The sequence below is a fragment of the Vipera berus genome (genome assembly GCF_964194415.1).
Source record: "Vipera berus genome assembly, chromosome: 5".
Taxonomy (NCBI): Eukaryota; Metazoa; Chordata; class Lepidosauria; order Squamata; family Viperidae; genus Vipera; species Vipera berus.
In genome coordinates this window covers 61,004,550-61,028,870 of record NC_138207.1, presented here as the reverse complement: position 1 = coordinate 61,028,870, position 24,321 = coordinate 61,004,550, and the positions used below count along the sequence as shown (strand labels likewise).

Genomic DNA, 24,321 nt, shown 5'->3' with positions numbered 1-24,321 from the left:
CAAGTCACTCATTCATTCTGCCTTCTTTCCTTTCCTACCACATCTGTACTACAAAGATGATGTTATGTTCAAGATAACGCATGTATAACACTTTAAACACTTGACAGTGCTACACAAAAAGTATTATAGAATTGCTTTTTATCAACATTTAACTTTTTTTGCATTTTATTCTAATCTCTCTAGGCATGGCACAAGGACTAAGTGGGTAAGCATATATAACACGTGACCTGACAACAGAGCTAAAACAGTGCCAATAGAAGCCAAGTTTTACACACAATGATGGACTTCAGCTGCTTTTAAGTCCTACCACTGAAACATTTTTGCAATAATAAGAGCAGCTAGAATTGGCTCATTGGTTTGCAGAATCAGATGTCTAATGAAAAATGGAAAAAAATGGCAACCACTTTTTAATCATAGCATTGGAGATCTAGCAGGTTTTCTCAAATATCTCACAGAAGATTCTGTTCATATTAATTCCATATTTATTGGTTTTTCTGATCAAGGTGCTTTTCCTTACAAGGTTAGGATCAAAACAAGAATTCTTTAACTTACATCTCAGCTGGTGTGTCTGGAATTACTTCAATAATATAGGCTCCAGAATTCACATCGGGGAAATCTTCATAGCGTTCCCTAAGTTCTTTAGCTTTACTAGAGAAAACACATCAAATACCAATTGATTATTTAGTAAGAACATAATAATATGATCAAAAGATTTATAAAAGGAACAGCTATGTTTATATGCATCAAAAATAATTAAGTCATTTAGCGTCTGAAACATTAAAACTATTAAGGCATAAACAAAATAAGAGACAGGAATCTTTCACTTGTTGTCCATGAAATAAAAATATCTTTTGCTCACAGTATGGAACAATATTTTGCATAGAAGTTTATTGCTGAGTCACACTAAGCAATTTTGTTTTGTTTTTGCAGCATAATGTAAAAGAACTCAGAAATACATCAACCAGGGTTTTCAACAAATATACCCCCAAGAGGTCCCAGAACAGAATGGACAAGTTGCTATGGACAACTTGCTGTGGGATAACTTTCCAGAATCAACTCACAACAGGACAAGTTGCTTCAGGCCAATTCAAAATTCAAAAGTTAAATTAGTTTCAATGGAACTGTGGCCAGTAATAATAAAACAAATAAAGTCTATCCAGAAATGCAAGAGTTACAATAATTTCAGTGAAAACATGGTCAAAAATAATAAAAGTAACTGAATGAAATAATTAATACAATGTTGAATTGTCCTGTGGTGAGTTGGCTGTGCCAAATTGTCCTAAATCCCTCCCAAAGACCAGCTTCTGGATTCAAGGATGGCATCCTGCCATACATCAGGAGAATCACTACGCCAATAAGATCCCAAATTTCTCTGCCCCAGTCCAACATATAAGCACTCAAACCCAACTATCTTTGAAATACTGTTGGATTCTTGACCAAGGTAAGATGTCCTTTATTCAGAGCCACCACCAGCCTCAGTGGCCCTGGCCCTGAGGTTGATAAAGGACCTGAAAAGTCTTGCCTAGTTTGGTATTCCTTTTTCAGACAGCCCCGGTTAGATTAGATAAAACCTTTTTTAGGAATTTGGATAGGAGTACCAGTAGATTTATTTGGCAGGGCAAGAAACCCCGAATTAGATTAAAAATGATGCAGAAACCAAAAGAACAAGGTGGATTCGGGGTTCCAAATTGGCAAAAATATTATAATTCGGTGATCCTGGTATGGATTCGTGAATGGGTCATATTGGCATGTAAACATTTGTTGGTAATTGAAGGCCATGATCTCCAGCAGGGGTGGCACGCCCACCTATGGTGGGAAAGAGGTAGACCCCCAGAATACTTTACTAAACACTATTTACGTGGAGTTTTGATTGAGATCTGGGCCGGAATTAGGAAAATATAATAAAGTGCCACCTTGGACCTCACCCCTGGAAGCTGTGATCTATCCGACTTTGTACAATTTTGAGAAAAAGTTGACTTATAAAGAGTTATTAGATTTAAATGGGAACTTGAAAACAAAGTTATCACTTCAGGAACAGGGGTTAAATTTAGATTGGTGGACCTATCTGCAAATTAGTAGTAAATACACGAAGGACAGGCAGAGGCCTGGAATTTGTCGAGAGATCCATACCCTGGATAGGATTTTGTTGGAAGTGGATGATAAGATCTTATCTAAGTGTTATAAATTTTGTATGGCTATGGAAGTAGCTGAGGAGGGTGTGAAGGCCTTGATCCATGCCTGGGTGAGAGATTTAGGTTGCTCAATAGATATTGAGAGGTGGAGCGAAATTTGGGTTAAGAACATTAAGTTAACATGGTCAATAGCATATAAAGAGAATATATATAAAATGGCATATTGTTGGCATTTATCGCCAGCCAGGCTCGCCAAAATGTTTCCGGGAACATCCCCAACCTGTTGGAAATGTGGTGTCAAAGAAGGCACATATTTCCACCAATGGTGGACCTGTTGAGAGGCTATGAATTTCTGGAAGAATATTGAGAAATGGCTAAGTGAACTGTTGGGATACCATATACAATTGTGTCCTGAGGTATTTTTATTGGGGATAAGACCACAAAATATAAACAGAACTACGTGGTACCTGTTGTTACATATAACCACTGCTGCAAGATTGGCGTGGGCCCAATATTGGAAGATGGATGTTAGCCCACCCAACCAAATAGTAATTCAGAAAATATTGAACTGTGCGGAATCAGATCGGCTTACTATGATGTTAAGGGGATGAGGGGACACAGATTACTATTTGTCTTGGAGTCAATGGTACAATTGGATGTCAAAATGAGCTATTAATTGAATTTTGTTACTTGTTATATGCAATGATTTTTCCTTTCTTTGTGGTTGCTTTCTTATATGTAACGGGACAACCTTATTTCCTCCTCGCAATGTGATGTACAGTAAACCGCTATTGACTTAATGTTTGCTTGATACACAAATAAACAAAATCGGGGGGAAAAAGGACCTGAAAGATGCCTAGGTAGATTTCTAACAAGGCCAGACAAGGTTTGGTGATGTATGTCAGATCTACTGCCTTGTGCAGTAGATAGATCTGTATGAGTCAGATCTACTACCTTGTGTAGTAGATGAATTATGGATAAAAAAAGATGTTACAAATAGGCCTGGCATTAAGCATCAGGATTCTGAGTTCAGGAGTGCCTGCAATCAGACCATTTAGCCCCAAGATCTGACAATTAGGTTGGAAGTCTGAATCCTTCCCTCCTTACCATCAACACAACTGTTAGCCCTTTGAGATATACAACATCAGGATTAAGACCCCACAGGAAGACTACAACTATAATTTATTAAGACAGACTACAATAACAATCTTGTAAGCCTGATTGTACTTTAACTCCCCTGTCTTATATCCCAATGAATCAAGGAAGAGCCTGCCTGAGTGTCTTGTTTCCCAGGACAAGAAATGTTTCATTTTTCAATGATTGTTGCCTGTTTTTCTCAAAGTCATCTGACTCTCTAAAACATCAAGAGTATAACTATTTTTATTCTCCTGCTGAGGTCAACCTGCCTTCCCACTGCTTTAAGAACTGGGAAATCATCTATTGCTCAACCAACCCAAGCCCATTATTGGAGCAGATTTCCTTTACAACCTACCTTCCCCATTCTCTTTTACAACCATAAGCATCCAAATAGAATAGAATAGAATAGAATAGAATAGAATAGAATAGAATAGAATAGGCTTTGCTGTCATTGTGTATCTCACAATGAAATTAAGTGCTGTCCACAGTGCACACTACACACAAATAAGTAAAAACATACATTATATACACACATCCTTCACTTTCTATTGTGCCACCCCTAATATTGCACTATACAGTAGTATTTAATATGGTTACAGCTCTGGGATAAAAACTATTTTTCAGCCTATTTGCCTTTGTTTTTATTATCCTGTACCATCTGCCAGATGGTAATAGTTCAAAAAAAGAATGTCTGGGATGAGATGAGTCTTTAAGAAAGTTTTGAGTTTTCCTAAGACAGAAGGAACTGTACAGTTTGTCTGGGGGGTGGGGAGAAGAGAGGGCAGCCAATAATCCTCTGGGCGATGGTAATGACCCTCTGGAATGCTTTCCTATCTGCTACTGTGCAGTTGGCAAACCACACACAAATGCAATAGGTTAGAATGTTCTCTATGGAGCAGCAGTAGAAGGTCACCAGCAGTTTTTTATTCAGCTGTTGTTCCCTGAGAAGTCTCAAGAAATATCATCTCTGCTGGGCCTTCTTAACCAATGCTATATAACATGAGCACTCCAGGTCACGTCCTCCTTTATGGTAACACCCAGAAACCTAAAGATGGCCACCCGCTCCACCCGGTCTCCGCTGATGATCAGGGGCTGAATGTCTGATCTATTACTCCTATGATCTACTTCAGGGGTCTTCAAACCTGGCTCTTTTATGACTTGTGGACTTCAACTCCCAGAATTCCTCAGCCAGCATGCCTGAAGTCCACAAGTCATAAAAGGGTCAAGTTTGAAGACCCCTGATCTACTATAAGCTCCTTGCATAAGAATGCAAAGGAACTTTTGGCTTCACCCACTTGTCTCTCACCTCATTGGGACCACCAAATTCCCTGTTTCACCTCTCAGACACCGTCCTTGAGCTAATGGCACAGAGCTGGATCAACCACTCTAGTGGTGGGGAAGGAATAAGATCCCAATCCTTTTACCACCAGGCTAGTTCTTATATGCTGAAAGCCAATTCCCATAGCCAAGCAGTATCTCTTAATGGACTACTCCCCCATCCCCAAACTCTATTGCTCACCTAACATTTACAGGTTCATGAAACAGCATCATGATAATAAATAAGCAAAAAACAGAAAATAAAAAGTAAAGAACACATATGGTTGAGATCCTGAATGGAAGAAGCATTCATATCCAGATTCCCTTATAATTGCATCCTTGGAATAACTGCTTCCATTCAGAAAGATTTCTAAAATGCTCATGAGAAATATTTAAATAAGGTTTGTTTTATCCAGTGCAGGCTTTATGATTTGAAACGCAAGAGCTTCAATATATTCAGATTCTCACAACAGTCATCCCATTTTTTTTATATTAATACTTGTTTGCTTGCCAGGTATGAACAAGCAAGCAATGGCATTTATGGCTCCTCCTTCACATCATCATTTGTCAGTGCCACTGTGATGGTTGGGTAAACAATCTGGTTTCAATAATGAAATAGGTCTAAGAGTTAGCGCTTTCAATATCTCTTTGGTGCCACCTAGCGGTAGTCTGAATTTTTGCAGCTTGGATATACTGCTTCTGTAAAAGATGATTTTTAAAAAGCAGATGGGAGGGACCACTTTTCAAGGTACCCTGTTGAAATATTATGAACTTTATCAATTACGAACTATTTTGATCCTTGATTCATCTCTACCTATGACACCCCTACGTGATACGAAATGGCTGCATTTTGTTTATTTCTCAGTTACAAATATATTTTGGGAAGTTGACTTCCTTTTTTATTTTTCTATTGTTGAGTTGAATAAAAAAAATCTTTGTTTGAATATGATTGTTATGGCTATTTCATCAATCTCTTTGGTGCAGAGAAAACATAAATAAATCAAGTATTATATTGCCACTGTCTCCCAAGCAGCTTATTCTACAGTTTTTTCTTAATTTTTTCTAACTGCTTATTAAACTACACATGTTAAATACAGTATTTTGTTGCTATTCCTTAATTCACCAAAATCATGTGATAAACCATTTTAAGTGAAATAACCTACTTTAATGTTCAATGCTCATCTAATTTCTAATGTCCAAAAAGGTGATTGCATAGGCAGTTTCAGTCAATTAAAACTTAAATTTACTTTGGATATTAGCCAGTATTTAAAGAATTAAGAGCTTCCATGTTTATGAACGTTCTGCACGTTATTATATGCCTCACTCTTTTCTTGGATTCTAAGAAAAAGGTCTGGATCCTTGTGCTAACCTTCATTTTAGTCAGACAGCATCGAAGAAGATAAAGATGAGGTAGTGAAAGATCAAGAGAAATCAGAAGATTGGAATGCACTCAGAAAGGGAGAAAACCTATTGCCCGTTCTTAAATGCTATTGCATTTTTTAAAAAAACCCTAAAATAGCAGTTTTAGAAGTAGTAAAATATTTCTCTCCCTATAGTTGCTTCCCCAGTGAGCTTGCTATTTAGTTTTAAAGCAAATTAACCAACCCTGGGAGGTCACTAATATTTTGGTACATAGAATCCACATGCTCAAAGAATGAATAAACAGCCACTATTCAGAGAAAACTGCGGAAGTTTTTAAACCTACCCCTGAGTGAGAGACATCATCCGGATGCCAATGTATTTTTTCTTAGTTACAGCTTTTCCTGTTTCAAAAAGAAGGGAAAAAAACATTAATTTGTATTATTCTCCCCTCATCTAACACATCAAAAAAAAAAATTAACATACTACAGATGGAGATTTGACAATGATCTGACAGACTTAACAGAATAACAGAACTGGAAGGGACCTTAGAGGTCTTCTAGTCCAACACCCTGCTCACGCAGGAAACCCTATACCATTTCAGACAAAAGGTTGGCCGATCTCTTCTTAAAAATCTCCAGAGCTGGAGCCCCCACAACATTTGGAGCCAAGTCGTTCCACTGGTTAATTGTTCTAACTGTCAGGAAATTTATTGTATCACCTTGATTGTGTCACCTTGCAGGTAGTTCTCAATTTACAACCATTTGCTTAGTAACCATTTGAAGTTACAACTACACTGAGAGAGGCGACTTATCACATCCCCATCGTCATGTGATCAAACTTTGGGTGCTTGGCAACCAGCATCTATTCATGATGGTTGCAACTTTCCTGGACTCATGTCTATCTGTAAACTTCCCAGCTGGCTTCTGACAAAGTCGATGGGGGAAGCTGGATTCGTTAGATTGTGTGATTAACAATTGCAGTGAGTTACTTAACCGTGGCAAAAATAAAAAGGTCATAAAACTGAGTGTGACTTAACAACCACCTTGCTTAGCAACAGAAATTCTGGTCCCAATTGTGTTTGTAAGTCAAGGACTATCTGTGTGTACACATTATACAATAATATATTGTGCTTTCTTGTCCTTATTTTTGCAGTAAACATTACATGCATTTTTCCTCATCCCCAGCCTCTTTTTATTTCATCTTTGCACAATGTATAATTTTTCAAATGTAATTGAGGCAGTCTGTAATATAATTCCCTTTACTCTGTTCCAAGTAGATTTCATATTCTCTTTCCTTACATCCACTATCTACTCATTCTGTGTTTCTTTTATAGGCACTTTATTTTCATTATATTATTACTGCATTTCAGGTGCCCCGATGGGAAGCAGGCAATGGTATGGTGACTTTCAAAGTCATCTTCAGATAAAACACATCCAGTTTGCATAGAATAGAATGACCATGCTTGGGGTATATAAGTACCATTAAGTAAACAAGCAAACAATTCTAAACTTCATTGGTATTTATAACATAACAAAATGTATCAAAACTGATCACTCTTGCATGTGGTCAGGATATAACTAGGGCTGGTAATTTAGCCTACTCTATCTCTAACTTACTACAGTAAAAAGCATTATGTGACAGCGATCAAAGCAATTATAGGCTATAAAATGCAGCCATGATATTAATGGGTACATCTAATAAACAGTAATGTTATATCTTAATGCTACTTCACATAAATAGTTCAATAAAAAACGCACTGATAAGGAAGAGATGATATGGTTTCTTACTGGCTTATTAAGTGGACAGAGTTTAGAAGCTGATCTTTCAAAATTCAAGCCCACTGACCTCTACCTTTGTTTTTCCTATTGCATAACACAGTACAATACCTTTAGATTGCCGGTCATGTGATTCAGTAAGGAATTTTTTAATTTTGTCTGATGGTATTGCAAAGGAGATTCCAGCAGTGACCTTCAGAGTATTAATACCAATCACTTCCCCATCCTGTAGTAATGTGAATAGTTAATTAAGCATAAACTCTTCAAACAAAGCCTCCAATTCCTATTCTGTAAATTGAACTAGTATTCTTGTCTATGATTCGTCATACAGCATCTATGATTTTCAATTAGAAACTGAATATTGCTTTCAAAATAAAATCTAGCTTTATCTCCAATTTGGGTGTAACTGGATGACAATATCCTTAATCTTTTTCCTGACAACTTGCAGAAAGATGTTGAAGTCACAAAATGGACAAAATAATCAATGCACATTCAAATATGTATACAGTATAGTACAAGTTTGAATGCTGAACTCCAAAGGCAACACATAGAATAAAAAATGAGTGATTAAATAAATACAAAATCTATTATTTGTAGGTGATATGGAAAAGAGTATTATTTTTTATAAAGTCCCAAACCTCAAAGTATTAAGTAAAAAAATACTTACCAGGTTCACCAAAGGTCCTCCGGAATTCCCATACTGTAAATGTAGGGAGAAAATCATCTTGTATTTACACAGATTTAGAAATATATTTTTATGTTTTGAAATATATTTGCTACCTAATGAATTCTAGAAAAGGTGTTAACACTTACTTATTCACAGCATTTCTTACAGGGAAGTAAATGGTCAAACTTAAATTGAATAAATGTAACATAAAGTGTTTCCAGACATATTACCTTGTATTGCTTCTATTCGAAAGACAATGTTTTGCTTATGATCATTCAGATATTATGTGGTAAAAACATGAAACTGAGAGTTGGGAAACACACGGTCATTATAAATGGGAAGATTGCACAGTATAATTTTGGAGTTAATTAATGTAGAAGAATTGCAAAAATTCTTATGCCAAATAACTAATCCAAAATATAAAGATGAGCTGAGATTTAATAGATATTTCTGGCATTGCCAGTAATCAGTGTATTGCTCTATGATAAATCATGCTAATCTATGACACATACACATAGTCATAAAATGATTATCACCCCTCAAGTAATGAAAACCTTAAATAACAGGAAAATAAAATAAAAGTCACCGATTTGAAAAGTATGCCAGGACACCAGAGACCCAACAAAATAGTGTGATAGGACAAATAAAGGTCTTCTTGTTCATCAAATCTTGAGAAGCTATGCAGGGTCAGAAGTGGTTATTATTGGGATAAAAAGTCACAAAAAATAGAGTGCTGTAGACTAGAATGAAAAGCAAAGACAAAGAAAATCATACTAGAAAAGGGAGGGGTTCTATATGCTTTTAGTATAGTATGCATTTAATGTAAGATATTTATCAAACATATCCTACATTGATAATGGCATCTGTTTGGATGTAGTCCATATCAGAGTTTCTAAGTCCCAGCTCTTTCCCTCCTCGCTGGGTAGTGCTAACAATCCCAGTAGTCACTGTATTTTGGAGAGAAAATGGACTTCCAATTGCAACCACAAATTCACCAGGCCGTAACTCTGCTGAACGTCCAAGAAGGAGGACTGGAAGCTTCCTCTGCAAGTAGATAAGGAAAAAAATCAGCATAAAACAATAAGTTCACAGACATTGAAGGGGAGCTTGGTTTACACCAGGGGTCTTCAAACTCGGCCCTTTTATGACTCATGGACTTCAACTCCCAGAATTCCTCAGCCAGCCATGCTGGCTCAGGAATTCTGGGAGTTGAAGTCCATGAGTCATAAAAGGGCCGAGTTTGAAGACTCCTGGTTTACACTGTTTAGATCTACTGTAGTAGTAAGTGAACCTAAACCCACAGTAAGAAAAAAACAAATAACTTCAAACTCATGAATGTAAAACAGATGGATTGGAATGGAGACTGATAAATACAATACAAAATCCTCTTTTAAGTGTTATTTTTCCACTGCAGCCTTGAACCGAAAACCATTATAGATAAGAGATACATACCCAAATACATAACCGAGGCAAAATTATGAGGGCAAAAACAGAAATTGAGAATGGGAGATATACACAAAGGATGCAAAACTAACTTTTAAATATCATTCTGCTGCTAGGTCACTATATATGGGACTAGAGCTGTGGACTGACCAAAAAAATCGTTTAGGTATTGCATGATTTTACAAATGATAGCCTGATAATATCTTTTGCTGAAAAAGAATCTACAAAATAAGACTGAGCATCAAAGTAAGTGTCTTTCTTAGAGAGTAAGTCAGCATTTTTTTATTACACCCCATGACACTGCCCTTTAAAAATGCTAAGGAAAAAAAAGAAGAAAACAGTGAAAACTAATTTATCTGGGAAATTAAAGAAGGAAAACAAATACATAAACAGGCATATGCTGTCCACAATAACAAAATCCAATTGTTGTCCATTTGTCCCATAAGGGTCTCAAATAAGTGGCATTTGTCCATCCTTAGAGAATTGAGCATCCTGAACATTCTATTAAAGTACTACAGCAGGAAATTTTATCAAAATTAATATCGGACCAAACTCTGATGAAAGTAGTGCATTATCAGATACAGACTTACATTTACACATTCTTGAGTTATTTCTGGGAAGAGAAAGGAGATTTGTAATAAACAGTTGATGCGTAATGTAATCATTTACAGTTGTGCTGAGTCTTCAGGTCCAGACCAGCATTGGTGAAATGTTAGTTCGGAGCCAAGAATTGTTTATATGGGTGAGTCAACGTGCCTTCTGGAAAGAGAGAGTCTTCTCTTTTGTGGTATTAAAACAAAATCAGCTGCAAAAAATTTCCTCCATCAGAGGAAGTTTTAAAATATAGTTTTAGAAACAAAATATTTAGGATACTGGAAGTTTCCAATAGAGAAAGATTTTTTTAAAAAAAATATCCTAAAATAATTGTGTATGAGAAGTTCATTTCCAATTTGTAATTTATCTCTATCAGCATGGCAAATATTTCTTGTAAACTAAAAAGGCTTCTCTTAATTTTATTAAAATATATCTTATTGAGCTCAAAAAGTAAATCAAACCATGGCAAAAATCTAAGGAAGTCAGAGCACTTTTATATATAAATTTTAAAGAGGTTGAATTAATTTGCCATATGAACAATTACCAATATGCTTATTTGCACTACAATTCTCTCTTCAACATTATTTGAAGACTAATGTGATTTAAACATTATTTCCATATAAAAACGTTCCTGAGTTTCAAAAAATCCCCTGATATGTGTGTTAGGCATAAGAAAACACAAAGCTGTTAACCACAGGGGCAACTGTGACACTACCAACTACCACTTGACACGAGAAAAATAGGCAGTAAAATCCATATTTATAAAGCTGAACAGTAGCTTAACAGAAGTACTCCCTGTGATGTTGCACCCACAGTTTATATCTCATTTTGCTGCCTGAAACAAGAATGTCACCCCACACTCATTCCTCCCAGTATCTGTCACATGAGGCAACTACCCTATTAGCAGTGGTGGGATTCAGCCAATTCACACCAGTTCGGCAGAACCGGTAGCTAATTTTTTGTTGCCCAGGCCCAGAAGGGACTTCCGGAAGCGGCATCCACACAGAGAACTGGTTGTTCACACATATTTGTATCCCACCACTGCCTATTAGCCCCACCCATTGCCAAATTCTGAACTATTGAGCCAGATATTATACTCATATACTCTTTACTAATGTAAGGCATAAATCATAAGTATATATCCAAAGCCTTTGCTAGACTACAGAGTAAAAGAATGAACTCACACTCTGTCACTGAGTTTAGCCTAAGGTTTCAACCTGGTTCTTTCAGATTGAAAATTTATGAATTATCTGTGGTTGAGGAAACAAACCACAGCTAAGCAAGTCATAACTTAACAAAATAATTAGTTTTTTTTAAAAAAAAGTTTGTAAAAATATAAACACATGCTTTTATTTCATGTATGAGTTCATAGCATCAACAAATTCTGAATTATAAAATCTTTTGACAAAAACAAAATAAATCTAGCAAACCTGCTATATCCTTCTTCTAATGTGACTCAGCTGTATTTTTATTTGCACAGGCAAATTTTCATGCATTTAATTTTATCTGACTAATTAAGTGAAACCACCACTCTGCCTTAATCAGTTGACAGATTCTTTCTCCAAATTTGTAATAGAAGTAAATCATTCTGAAATAAGTGTGTTGTTGTTGCTGTTGCTGTAAGAAAAAAAACACTTTTCTCTGCAGTCTCTATTTGTTTTTAATGTCTTTCCCTTCATCTTCTTAAGAAGGACAATAAACATCTCAGTACCTATCCGAACTACGTAGGTAGTTAAAATTTGAGTCTTATAAAACCACTGCCTGAAATGACATGCCTTCCAGCAATATACAATGGATAAAAAAAAGGTTAGACATGCCAAAGACTTAAATCTTCTCCTGTGCCATGCTGAGTCAAGATGTAGCCTAGGGCAAAATCTCGTTTCTTTTTCTCAATCTCTTTTTTGGGATCATCTAATAACATTTCCATTATGATGTGCATGCAATGCTGATGCTGTACACATTGGCAAGTTATTGATTTAAGTTTGGAAAGACTAATTTACTTTTAATATAATTAATTCCTAAACAGTGAAAATATTACTTGCAGACTCATATACAGAAAACGACAAAGCAAACCTAGCTTGAATTTGAGTTGAAGCAGTAGTAATCCCGCTAAGTAACAATTCTTACTAGTCTACGAGTACAAACAGGCTGAGCAACTTCATCTGAATCTTCCTCACAAGCAAAGGCCTAATAAAGATACATTTGGAAGCCAGAATAATAGAGAAACTTCCTTCAGCAGTCACTGGATTGAATAAAATGTAGGTGTCATTCCCACTTACACTAATGGGAGTAGTGCTGTTGAGAACTTATCCCAAATTGAGACACTCCCCCATGATTTTGATGTTTGCTATTGAGATACATTTTTACACAAGAAAAAACTTGGTACACCATTGCAGTCTTATCATGAATATCAGTACTCCATGATCCCATGAAGTTCCTAATAAGGTGTTACGGTTTTGGGGGGAAAAATGAAATACAGGTCATTCCTGCTGATAACCAAAGCCTATTTAATGAAGTCCATTGAAAAGAAACAATATAATTTTCCCAAGGTTATTTTGATATCCAGAGAAGAATATTAAAAGAGATAGAAGACATTCAGAGATCACTCTATGCAAAACCCTCCTTTGTACCGATAACACATCCAATTTTCCCATCTCACTGCAATCAAGATATCCACTGGCAGTGACTTGCATAAGAGGAAGCTGCAGTAACTTTGGAGTGCAATCCCTCTCTGGGCATGCTTTTAGACAGGCCTTTCTATATTAAGGCAGGAACACTGTGTTATTTCTTAAGTAGCATGCCAAAAGAAGCAATACACTTCCAACTCTAAATTTTATACGCCTGCAATAAATTTTATGGATCGGATTCTAGGGAGTCCTTGGATCTTTCCCATTGGAGATCAGATTCTAAATGTACAAAAGGAAAAAAAACCCAGTTTAAAGTAAAATGGTGAATCATGCAATAAAGTACTGATGGCATCTAAGGAATGTATGATACATAAGAAAAAAATAATTTTGTTTATTGAAAGCAGATTTCTCCTAAGATTAGGGAGGTCAGGGCTAATCCATTTCCTATAGAGCAGCGGCCCCCAACCTTTCGGGCACCAGGGACAGGTATTGTGGAGGGTGGTTCTTCAATGGACTGGGGGATGGGGGAGGATATGGTTTGGGGCACCGAATGGATCCCAAGGGTGTGTGGATGGGGCTTCGCTGGCTTTCGCAGCTCAGTTCCAATGCTGGTCCACAGCCCGGGATGGGAACCCCAGCTAAAGAGAGTGATGATACAGCAAAGGCTTGGTCCAGTTTATACTGACCATTGTACTTATTCTGCACATTCACTTAATCATCAGGAATGGAAATGAATTTTTACCCTCCTCATTTCTCCCTTGCCCATCAATTTGTCTGCTCAGCTCATGCGACTTGCTTGGTTTCTCTAGCTCTGTGGCTACTGTTTGTGTGTACACAGCCGGTGGAAATCAGTAAAGCAAACTTTATGTGTTTATTTATAAGTATGCTAATAAATGCCAGTGATGAAGATAAATTAAGTCACATTTCAAAAATGACTTTTTCAAAATATTGGAAGTACCCAAAAAGATATAACCAAACCTCAAAAAGTTTCACTTCATGTGTTTACTTTATGGTGCTTTTAAGATATCTAATGAAAGCAGTCTTTGAAGGATAATGTTATTCCACAGCTTCAGAGGCAATTTTTCTTTTTCTTTATTTGTATGTTGTGGTAGTAGTGATTAGTTAAGTTTTTAAGCACATCAGAAGACTTAAGGCCTCCTTCAATGTAAATCTGAGCAGGAATGACTGAAGAGGATTGCCAGTACTTATAGGAGTAGATGAAAGCATTTGACCCTTGCTCCCCTGTTGTTAATAAGCCTTGAAGAAGCTAATGTCCTCTATGTGTGTTGAGAAACATATGCCAATCAGTATGGCATAAGAATTGCGGAAGTTGTAACAAGACATCTTGGAAGAATGATGTATTGAGGAAGCCACATTGTATAAGTTGCCAGTATGCATGTTTCCATTCAGATTCTACAAATAAAGTAAATTTTTTCCTTTCTGCAATTAGATCCTATGTATTAGTTGACACTACTGGATTTTGAATTAATGATGTACAATGCGCCATAAATACCATGGTGGTATTTATGACGGTAGTTGGGTAATGAACTAGGTCAGGATAGGCAACCTTGGCTCTTTTATGACTCGTGGACTTCAACTCCCAGAATTCCTGAGCCAGCCAGTCCACGAGTCATAAAAGAGCCAAGGTTGCCTACCCCTGAACTAGGTTTATTGTTATGAAGAAACTTCCTTTGACAAACATTTTGCCCCCTCTTTTTGCACCACCAAAGTGAATCATAAGCTTTCTTTTTTATATATGCGATTGAAGCCTAAAAAATAAGATTCGTTATGGTTTTTTGACTAGTCAACTTTTTAAAGCCAGTCTAAATAAATCATATGTACTTATATACATTTCAGTAAAGCATATAAATTTAACTGTAGTATGTCAAGTTATTACATAATTCTAGTGTACGCTCCAATAAAAAAGTAAAGGAAATTAACGGTTCCAAATTCCTCCTATTAAGAAAGCATTTAAGCCAAATGCTTACTTAAGCTTCTTTTCATAATAATAAATCATTCAACTGCTTTACATTGGGATATTTTGCCTACAATACTTGTATTCCTGGATGTTGCCCATACAAATACTAACCAGTCTGGGCCTTGCTTAGCTTCTAAGTCCAGCTAGGTGCTACCACCTGATAACAATTTAATAAAAGTACAAGCTTATAAAACATTTTATTATCCTCTCATCAATTTAACTAAACTGGGGGGGGGGACTATGACCCCTTTATGACTTGTGGACTTCAACTCCCAGAATTCCTTACCCAGCTATAAAAGGGCCATAGTTCCTTACCTCTGAACTAAACCAAGACAGGGAATTAACACCAATAGCAGAGCAATTTAAGATACTGAACATTTCTGGTAAATTCTAAAATGAAAAAGGGATAACTCTTCTTATTCTTCCTTATGATTAAATCTGAGTTAAGTAGTTGACAAATCCTTCTCAGGTTTCTAAATTCAGCAATGTTTCTGGATGACAAATACAGAGTCCAAACTGTCAGGTTTTCCTTATATAAGCTGCCAGGTTAATAATAAAAAAGGCAGTTGGTGATAAACTGTGAGAATTTCTTAGCCTCCTACTCAAACTATGCAGATTTTTTTCTATCTTAGCCACTTCAGTGTGTGAGGTTTACTCAGTTCCATTCGTTTTGGCCTTTAATCAACCACAGTGGATTCAGAGAATATGAGCTGCATTCATGATGGTTCTTTATCCAGTTGATCTTTGCTGAAGAAACAGAAAATCTTCATTAAGCTTTGAAATCTGACAAGGACACTCTGCTGTCCTTGCACTATTCCACCTCTATCTCTATAAAATAGCAACAGCATAGACAGTATAACACAATACCATCACTATGTGAACAATGCTGCAATAAGCAGACAGCCTAATATGCAAACACAAAAATAAAATCGTATTAATGTGTGAATCAGGATTTAGTTAAAATCTTAGGGATCCAAAACAGCAGCTCTTCCTTCAGAAAAGCTTTTCTATTTGCTCCAAAGCATGAAAATTAGATTAAAGTACAATTTTCATTAATGCAAATATTATATTGGATTAAAAGTAAAAGGTATTTTGCTCAACATTTTGATTCCTGTGAGGAAGATTCCCTTAAAACAGGGGTCTTCAAACTTGGCCCTTTTATGACTTGTGGACTTCAACTCCCAGAATTCCTCAGTCAGGCAACCTGGCTGAGGAATTCTGGGAGTTGAAGTCCACAAGTCATAAAAGGGCCAAGTTTGAAGACCCCTGCCTTAAAATGAAGTAGGGTATATACTGAAGAGGCATGTATGATTCTTTGTGAAATAAGTGGATAGTGACATATATCACAAAATAGTGGATAGGTACACCAAGAAATCTCAACTAATTATTTTATATTGAACTGAAGTTATTAATTTGACTAGAATTAGAGGGATCATTTGCCACCCTTCCTTATGGTTCCTGCTAAGAATGATGCTTGAAGAGTACACTGTGGCTGCTTCCTTCATTTTCATTTATCACTGATTTGTAAAAACTATCCTCTCTCTCTTTCTTCAGTAAGCATTTATAAAGGACCATCTTTCTCCAAAATAATAATAATAATAATAATAATAATAATAAGAAGAAGAAGAAGAAGAAGAAGAAGAAGTTGGAAGGGACCTTGGAGGTCATCTAGTCCAACCCCCTGCTCAGGCAGGAAACCCTATACCATTTCAGACAAATGGCTGTCCAGTCTCTTCTTAAAAACTTCCAGTGTTGGAGCATTCACCACTTCTGGAGGCAGGTTGTTCCACTGGTTAGTTGTTCTATATTCATTTCCAGTATTACAGACAGGAGCATCTTAGAAAGATCAGAATGACTGAATGTGCATCATGATGTTATAATGCATATTTATGTAACCATAAATATGGTTATATGTGACATCATGACGCAAGTACAAAAATTTGAATTGGGTATCATTTGATACTTTCTCCTCCTCTGCTGAAGTCCATGGTACAGACTATCTCAATGTATATTATAGCGCAACATTACAGACAGTCCAAAGAAATCTGTTTCTAATTTATGCTGAAAATTTTTACAAGGGAAAAAGAAATTAATAATCAGAAACTAGTTCATTCCACTGCAGCCTGTAGCTCAGTTCTTTATTTAATTACTTTTTCTGTTTTTTAAAGCACCCTATTCAGTTAAAGATGGGGTTATAAGAACATTAACTGTTTTTGAAATGTCAGTATTATGGAAACTTACAGCAAGTCTTCACACAGTTTGACCTAGATATTTCCTATCCTCCCATATGCATTATCTGAAGGATGGAAAATATGCTTCAGAAAAAAAAAAGTTAAATGATATATTCAACAACTATTCAAGCATATTAAAATACTTCAGTGATGGAAAATTATAAAAAGACAATGTTTCAGTCATACAGCTTGTCAAACTACTATTGCATTTTAATTCACTAAAAAGAAGAGTACTAATTTCAGAAAAAATTAAAACAGTACAAAGAAGTAGGCAACTCCTTCTTAACACGTGGAAATCTTCATTTTACTATTCAATCATATTTAACTTTTCTAATATTTCTATTTAAAAAATGAAGAATATGGCCTTTATAAGGAACTGCTTATTGAACTATTCCCCAAATAAAGCATTTATATACCCTTTATAAAATTAAAAGGTTTTAAAACCATACGGTATTCATATTCTAACTAAGACATAAGAATACCTTAAAAATAATAATGTGACTTGATATAACTTAGTTTGTATTAGCTAGAATGAAGAGTTTCCTGCAGCACATTATTTCTCTGTTTCCAGAAACAATGCATCAAATAATTCAGGAAACAATGCTTAAAAGGAAATTGCTGAACTCAGCTACTGTACGTGTCTATCAACTTATTTCCTCTCTTCATCTTTGCCAAAACTCAGCCTCACAATATCTATCAGAGTCAGTAAAATAATCATCCCCTTTGATCTCTGCATAGCTGGAAAAGGTTTTCACTGTAATTTCATTCAGGCATTACTGAAAGCAGAATGTTCACTGTCCATGTGAGCTTTCTAGTCAAGCTTCATTGGCTTTCTGCCTGTATACACCGAAACAGTTGTGCATGTGAGACTTTTTCCCCCCCTGCAAACCTTCATGCCAAATGTGCAAATATCTGCAGGAAGTTCCTATCGTCTGAATGATGTCAGTGGAGACCAGGGTTTTTCTAGAATGGTCACATGGTATAACAAATATGTGGCCAGAGGGGAGTTGGATGAATTCACCCAAGGATAACTTGCTACTTTGATTCATAAGAATGCCTCAAGCTCCAGATAAGACAATGAATTTGAGTAGCTGCTGCCAATACTGTAATAACAACCACTTTTCTATAAAAGGGAAGTTTGGTTGGTAGAAAATACACTCTATTTGCCTTTTGGTAAATAGTTTGATTTGTGACAACCATAACCATAAAAGTGACTTTGTAATACTACTCACAGTATGCTTTCAAAAATCCAAATGTATTGGGTCCAAATGTTTGTCTACTCCTGCCCTAATCTGTCCTCTCCCTCTCTTTCAAGTACCAGTGTTGAGCAATTGCATTTTGTGACATACTGTATAGCAAGGATGTGTTAGGAATTACGCTGGTGTACCATCCAGTCTTTTGCTAGTCACCATTTTTGCTTGACTCATAGAGGTTATTTCTCATTGTATGTGGAGGATTCCCAGACTGCTGATTCAAGAGGACCTAGATTTCCAGGCTGAAGTCTGTAGTTCAGGATGTTTTCATGCCATTATGCCCAACCTGGGAATATTTTTAGTCCAACAAATACTATGCCAGATAATAGATTAACTGATTAAAATTTTAATCAGTGGCTAGGAAGACAACCCAAAGGTGCTTTTCCACAGGTGTACACTGTCCTCAAGTGACCCTGACGACACAGATAAACCTCCAGGTGGCCTCTCTTAAAGGATGCAAATGACCAGCTGTCTGCAAGGAGCATAAATCCTTCCATTCCCCACCATCCAGTCAGAGCTGAAGAAATTTCTTGGATGAGAAGTGAAACATCTTCAAGGAAAAAGAAAAACAAGAAAGGCCAGTTGCCTTGTGAAAAAGCACCCTTGGGATAACTGTAACCTGGATGACTGAGAATCTCCATATACATCTAGGAAGACAGCATTTCTCCCTCTATTTTGGTCTATTCTTACACTGTAATAGCTTCTCATGAATTCCAATACACTGCAATACTTGTAGATCTTTTTTTGTGACACCCTGCCCTACACATTCTGGAAAATGCAAGAAAATATAAATCAAATACAAATGATTGTACCTAAATATATGTGTTTTCAGCAGTGCTTAAGCCACTTCTTTATACTGTAAACAACTGAAGCAAAATTGAAACAAGCTAGGAGAATTTATGAAACTTGTGTCCGAAACAGAGATTAAAGCTTATTATTCTGCTTATTTTGGAGATGATAACTTCGTTACTTGCGAATTGGCATACAATAATGAATAACATCAAAATATTATGAAATTCTCTGAATTTTTTATTTCAATCTGTGTATTTCCCTATGAAAATTCTTCTGCATGTACGTACAATACGTTTATGCCATGTATCTAAAATGTTACTCAGCTTATATAATAATGATTGGCCTGTTTAACAGTTGCTGACTATCCCTTCAAGATCTGAAATTCTGGAATAAAATATTCGTGTGCCTGAGTGTTCCATTTCCTGAAATATGTAGTAGTGTGGAAAAAAGCAGTTCCTGTTTTCAAATATGCTAAACTCATGCACACTAGCAACGCATTAGAAAGCTTTGAAATCTCATGGATTTAATGACAAGCCACATGAAAACCTGAACACTCTAGAAGAAACACAAATGTTACATTTCAGACAGCTATTAAACCTGTGCCAGAATATGTTTTTCAAAACAACTGAGTTTTATATATATATACTTAATTATGCATTCTGCTTCTCAAGGTCAAATTGTAGGCTTAAAGACATATTTGTATAGGAACAGTCTGTACTCCTACTGGACTCTTGCATCAAAAAGGGACAGACACTGTAGGGATATAAAGTATCTTTTATATTTTAGATGGCACCATATTAAAAAGTCACAATCTAGTGTTTTGCTTGCCTTGTCTCAGAGAAATAGTCTCCTGGTCTACCAGAAGTCCTTTTGACATATAGACTGAAGAGCATTCTGCAAGAATGTATTCAAATCCGAAAGAAGGAATGTATAACCATGAGGACTACTGTCTACTGTTCAAGTATTTCCTATTATAGTTCTGTACAGTAATAACTCCTTAATTTATCAGATGCGTAATATTTGTTTCTTTTGCTTGTAAAATACAATGTATCAGGGAGTAGCAGACTTTTAATTCAATATTTTGGCATGTAAAATGATTTACATTTTAGTCAATATGTCAGTGGGAAGACTGAAATAATAACAGGAAAGCAATTGCGTGTTTTTCTAACTCCTTAAACTATTCCTGTTCTGGATGGGAAAAAACAGATAAGAAAAGCCTAAATATTTGGTTTTTCAATTTATTTGCATATTTGCTGTTTTTTGATAAGGGGATATGACCACAGATACATAGGAAAGGAACTACTTTATTAGTATTATTTTTGACAAGAATATGTGGTTATTCTTCAGATAATAGATGCACCTGAAATATTTTGCTTAATATAAACTCACCTGGGTATCAATTTTTATTAGTGCAATATCTGCTTTCTCATCGATATCTTTAATTTTAGCATCATAGGTCACACCATTCTTCAGCTCCACTTTCACTCTGTTCTTATTAGTAACCACATGAGCATTTGTAACAATCAGTCCATCTTCAGAAACAATGAATCCTGAGCCACTGGCAGCAGGAACTTCCCTCTTTGTAAAAGGCAATCTAAAAGACAACGCCAATATCAAAAAGTAAATTAACTTCTGAAGATGAAAACAACCATCTGAATCTTTGATACTTGTGCACTATTCTGCCAAATTCTGTCATTATTTATATATTCAGCATTTTCAAAGCACACAGATCAGGATGTCTCAAAGGTGCTTTTTCAAAAAGCAGCTGGACTTTGTTTTTCCTTGAAGACATTTTGCTTCTCAACCAAGAAGCTTCTTCAGTTCTTCAATTCAAAAGCACCTTTCGGACAACCATGACCTGGATGATTGAGAATCGCCATAGACACAAATCAGTACATTTTTCCAAAAGATGAACAGTATTCAAGAGCATCGTAAAATGTTAATTCAAAATAATGTTATTTTTAAAATCCAACAATCAGCAGGACCAGCAGTGTAGTTTGAATATCTTGTTTACCTGCGAAACAATTCTATATGAACCACAGCTGGTGCTATCTTCTCCACCACATCTGCGATAAAATTGTATTTATACCGCAAGCTGTTGGGATCTTCCTGACCTAGAGAGAAAGACAGAAAAAAACCAAAACTATTACAACTGAAAAAGAAACAGCAGAAAAACAATACAGATAACATTAAATGGTCTCCCCCATGTTAGATCTCTTAAAGCTATCCAATGGCTTCAATAAATTAAACGTTCATCCTCTGCAAAATAGCTTGAACAGGGAACATGATGCTTCTTTACAGCTATACTGATTTCCTTGTTCCCATTATTGTGCTGCCAAATCCAATCTATCAATTTAATGAGTAGTGACTGAATGCCTTCATACCCAGCACATGTAAGAACCCTCCTAGTCTTTAAAAAACCTGAAATCTCTTTGATGTTATTAATGTTGGCAATGTTCTGTGTAAGCATCCAAATAATGTCAGTAATCAGATCCTTTTCATTTTATTTCCATAATATTCTGAAGGACCAGCATCTAGACGTAACAGGTCAGTCACAGCTGCTGTCCAAGATAATTCACAAAAAAATGTCAACATCCAAAAGCAGCCAAGGAAAAAGAAAACTTATCAACTTCTACAAGGCCAGCATTCCTTCAAGCACATAGAGAGAGGAAGAGCAGAATGCTCTGATAATGAAAGCTTCATCAGTTCTTCTGCTATTTTTCTTTCACTGGATCACCCAAGAATTATTTAAAATGTTCATAAGTGGAGGGTTCCCTACCAGTAAATCCCAATCAAATTAAGCACAGTTGCCAGATTCTGGGCCAGGTCCAGTGGAAGAATGTCTTTCATTTCATATAAAGCAGACATGTCAAACACAAGGCCCGGGGGCCAGATCCGGCCCGCGAAGTGGTTTCATGTGGCCCACGAAGCCATCCTGGAAACAGTGAGGGAACGGCCCCCACTGCCTTGGCCCTGGCCCAGAGACCCTCCTCCTGCCAGAGACCCTCAGATCTGTCCCACTCCTGCCCAGGCCCCCCTAGGCACCCTTGATGTGAACGATGTAGAGGTGGCCACGCCCACCCAGTAGGCCATATGCACTCTAGCCACGCCCACCCAGTAGGCCATGCCCACCCAGGCCACACCCACCCAGCCCCCTGAGGGCAACCGCAATGCTGATGCGGCCCTCAATGAAATTGAGTTTGACACCCCTGATATAAAGGATATTTGCATGAGGACCTAATACCCATTTAGGAGATTATCTGTAAGCAGTACAATACAGGTAGTGCTTGACTTACAACAGTTTGTTTAGAGACTGTTCAAACTTACAACAGTGAAAAAAGTGACTTATGTCCATTTTTCACACTTATGACCGTTGAAGCATCCCCATGGTCATGTGATCAAAATTCAGATGCTTGCCAAGTGACTTCTATTTAGGACTGTTGCTGTGTCCTGGGGTCATGTGATCACTTTTTGCAACCTTCTGACAAATGAAGTGAATGGGGAAGCCAGATTCACTGAGCGACCGTGTTACTAATTTAACTATAGTCATTCACTTAACAACTGTGGTAAGAAGGTGTAAAATGGGGCAAAACTCACTTAGCAAATGTCTCGCTTAGCAACAGAAATTTTGGGCTCAATCGTGGTTGTACGTCGAGGACTACCTGTAGCACAATATCTGCTGGTACTGAAGAGATAGCAAATAAGAATCTTATCAGAAATCTAAGCAGGCTCCTGTCCTGTGTTTAACTGCCAGAAATACTCTACTTCAGAACTGTCCAGCTTTAGACTTCCTCATGCTGGCTAGGGAATTTTGGAGTTGAAGTCCACAAGTCTTAAGGTTGCCAAGGTTGAACATTCCTGCTCTAACCATAATATAGAGAAAACTCCAAGTCATCAATTCCAGGTGGCATCGTTTCATTAGAGCAGGGGTCTTCAAACTTGGCCCTTTTATGACTTGTGGACTTCAACTCCCAGAATTCCTCAGCCAGGCATGCTGGCTGAGGAATTCTGGGAGTTGAAGTCCACAAGTCATAAAAGGGCCAAGTTTGAAGACCCCTGCATTAGAGCCACTAGAATCCTGCTTCAAGTACCTTCTCTGCCTCTTACTCACTTCATGAACATCAGTTTGATAGAATAACATCCCTCTTCAGAGATCTTCAGAGCAATCTCAAAAATGTAAAGCCGTAATTAATGACCCTCTCAGGAAAATACCCCATATTCTGAATTATTGTCAGAAGGACTGTCGAGTATAGGAGGAGGATTCAGAGAGGCAGAAGGTCAGGAGCAAACTGAAGATAGTTTGACGGTTATCTTTTCAGCCTTTCTATTTATGACAGAAAATTCAGCTTTTTATAATATAATATAATTTGTTTTTCCCACACATTATTTTTGTCAGAATAGTCACTGTCTGACTGATCAAGATGCCTCTTTACAATAATTGAAGAGACCTGTGTGACTCTGATTTAATACAATAGATAAGAAGCCAATCCTCTCCTCTCATTCATTCAGATTAATTCTACCTAAACATCAATTTCTTAGTTTTAACCACACAAAATTTTGCAAGCTGAAAAGCGTAAGAAGATTATTGGTAATAGAAAAAATATATATAGACTATTAGTAAATCAAAATTTACTATCGATGTTTTAGAAGCAAATTGGCTACTTATCTTTGGATAGTAAAGCTTTAAGTTCAATGTTATACAGTATAGGGGACAAACATATTTAAACTAGCAGACATTTTTGTCTGTGTGTATGTATATGTGTATGTATATATATGCTTCATATATATATGAAATATTGAAATACAAGTACAAATTAAGTACTGTATAATTAGTTATGTATAATTAGAGGATTCAGGGTTGTAGAAACTTAAAATATTTACTACTGTGAACTGTGCATATAGCAACCATACGCCCCTAGTCTTGAACTTGAAACCTATTTCCTATTTGCCATTTCCTTATTTAGGCTTATATTAGATGCAGAAATATTATGGGCCTCTTATACAGATGGTCAA

At 36.5% G+C, this 24,321-nt stretch overlaps 1 protein-coding gene across 1 annotated transcript in view; it reads right to left on the bottom strand.

Annotated features, from left to right (window-relative positions):
* Window positions 1-24,321, bottom strand: part of HTRA1 (HtrA serine peptidase 1) — a 42,889-nt gene that overhangs the window by 2,647 nt on the left and 15,921 nt on the right. The window contains exons 2-8 of the mRNA XM_081329864.1: window positions 21,323-21,422; window positions 20,698-20,902; window positions 9,240-9,434; window positions 8,391-8,423; window positions 7,835-7,949; window positions 6,292-6,349; window positions 553-648 (exon numbers count right to left, since the gene is read on the bottom strand). Coding sequence (XP_081185990.1) covers window positions 553-648; window positions 6,292-6,349; window positions 7,835-7,949; window positions 8,391-8,423; window positions 9,240-9,434; window positions 20,698-20,902; window positions 21,323-21,422 — 802 coding nt within the window. The remainder of the gene's footprint in view (window positions 1-552; window positions 649-6,291; window positions 6,350-7,834; window positions 7,950-8,390; window positions 8,424-9,239; window positions 9,435-20,697; window positions 20,903-21,322; window positions 21,423-24,321) is intronic.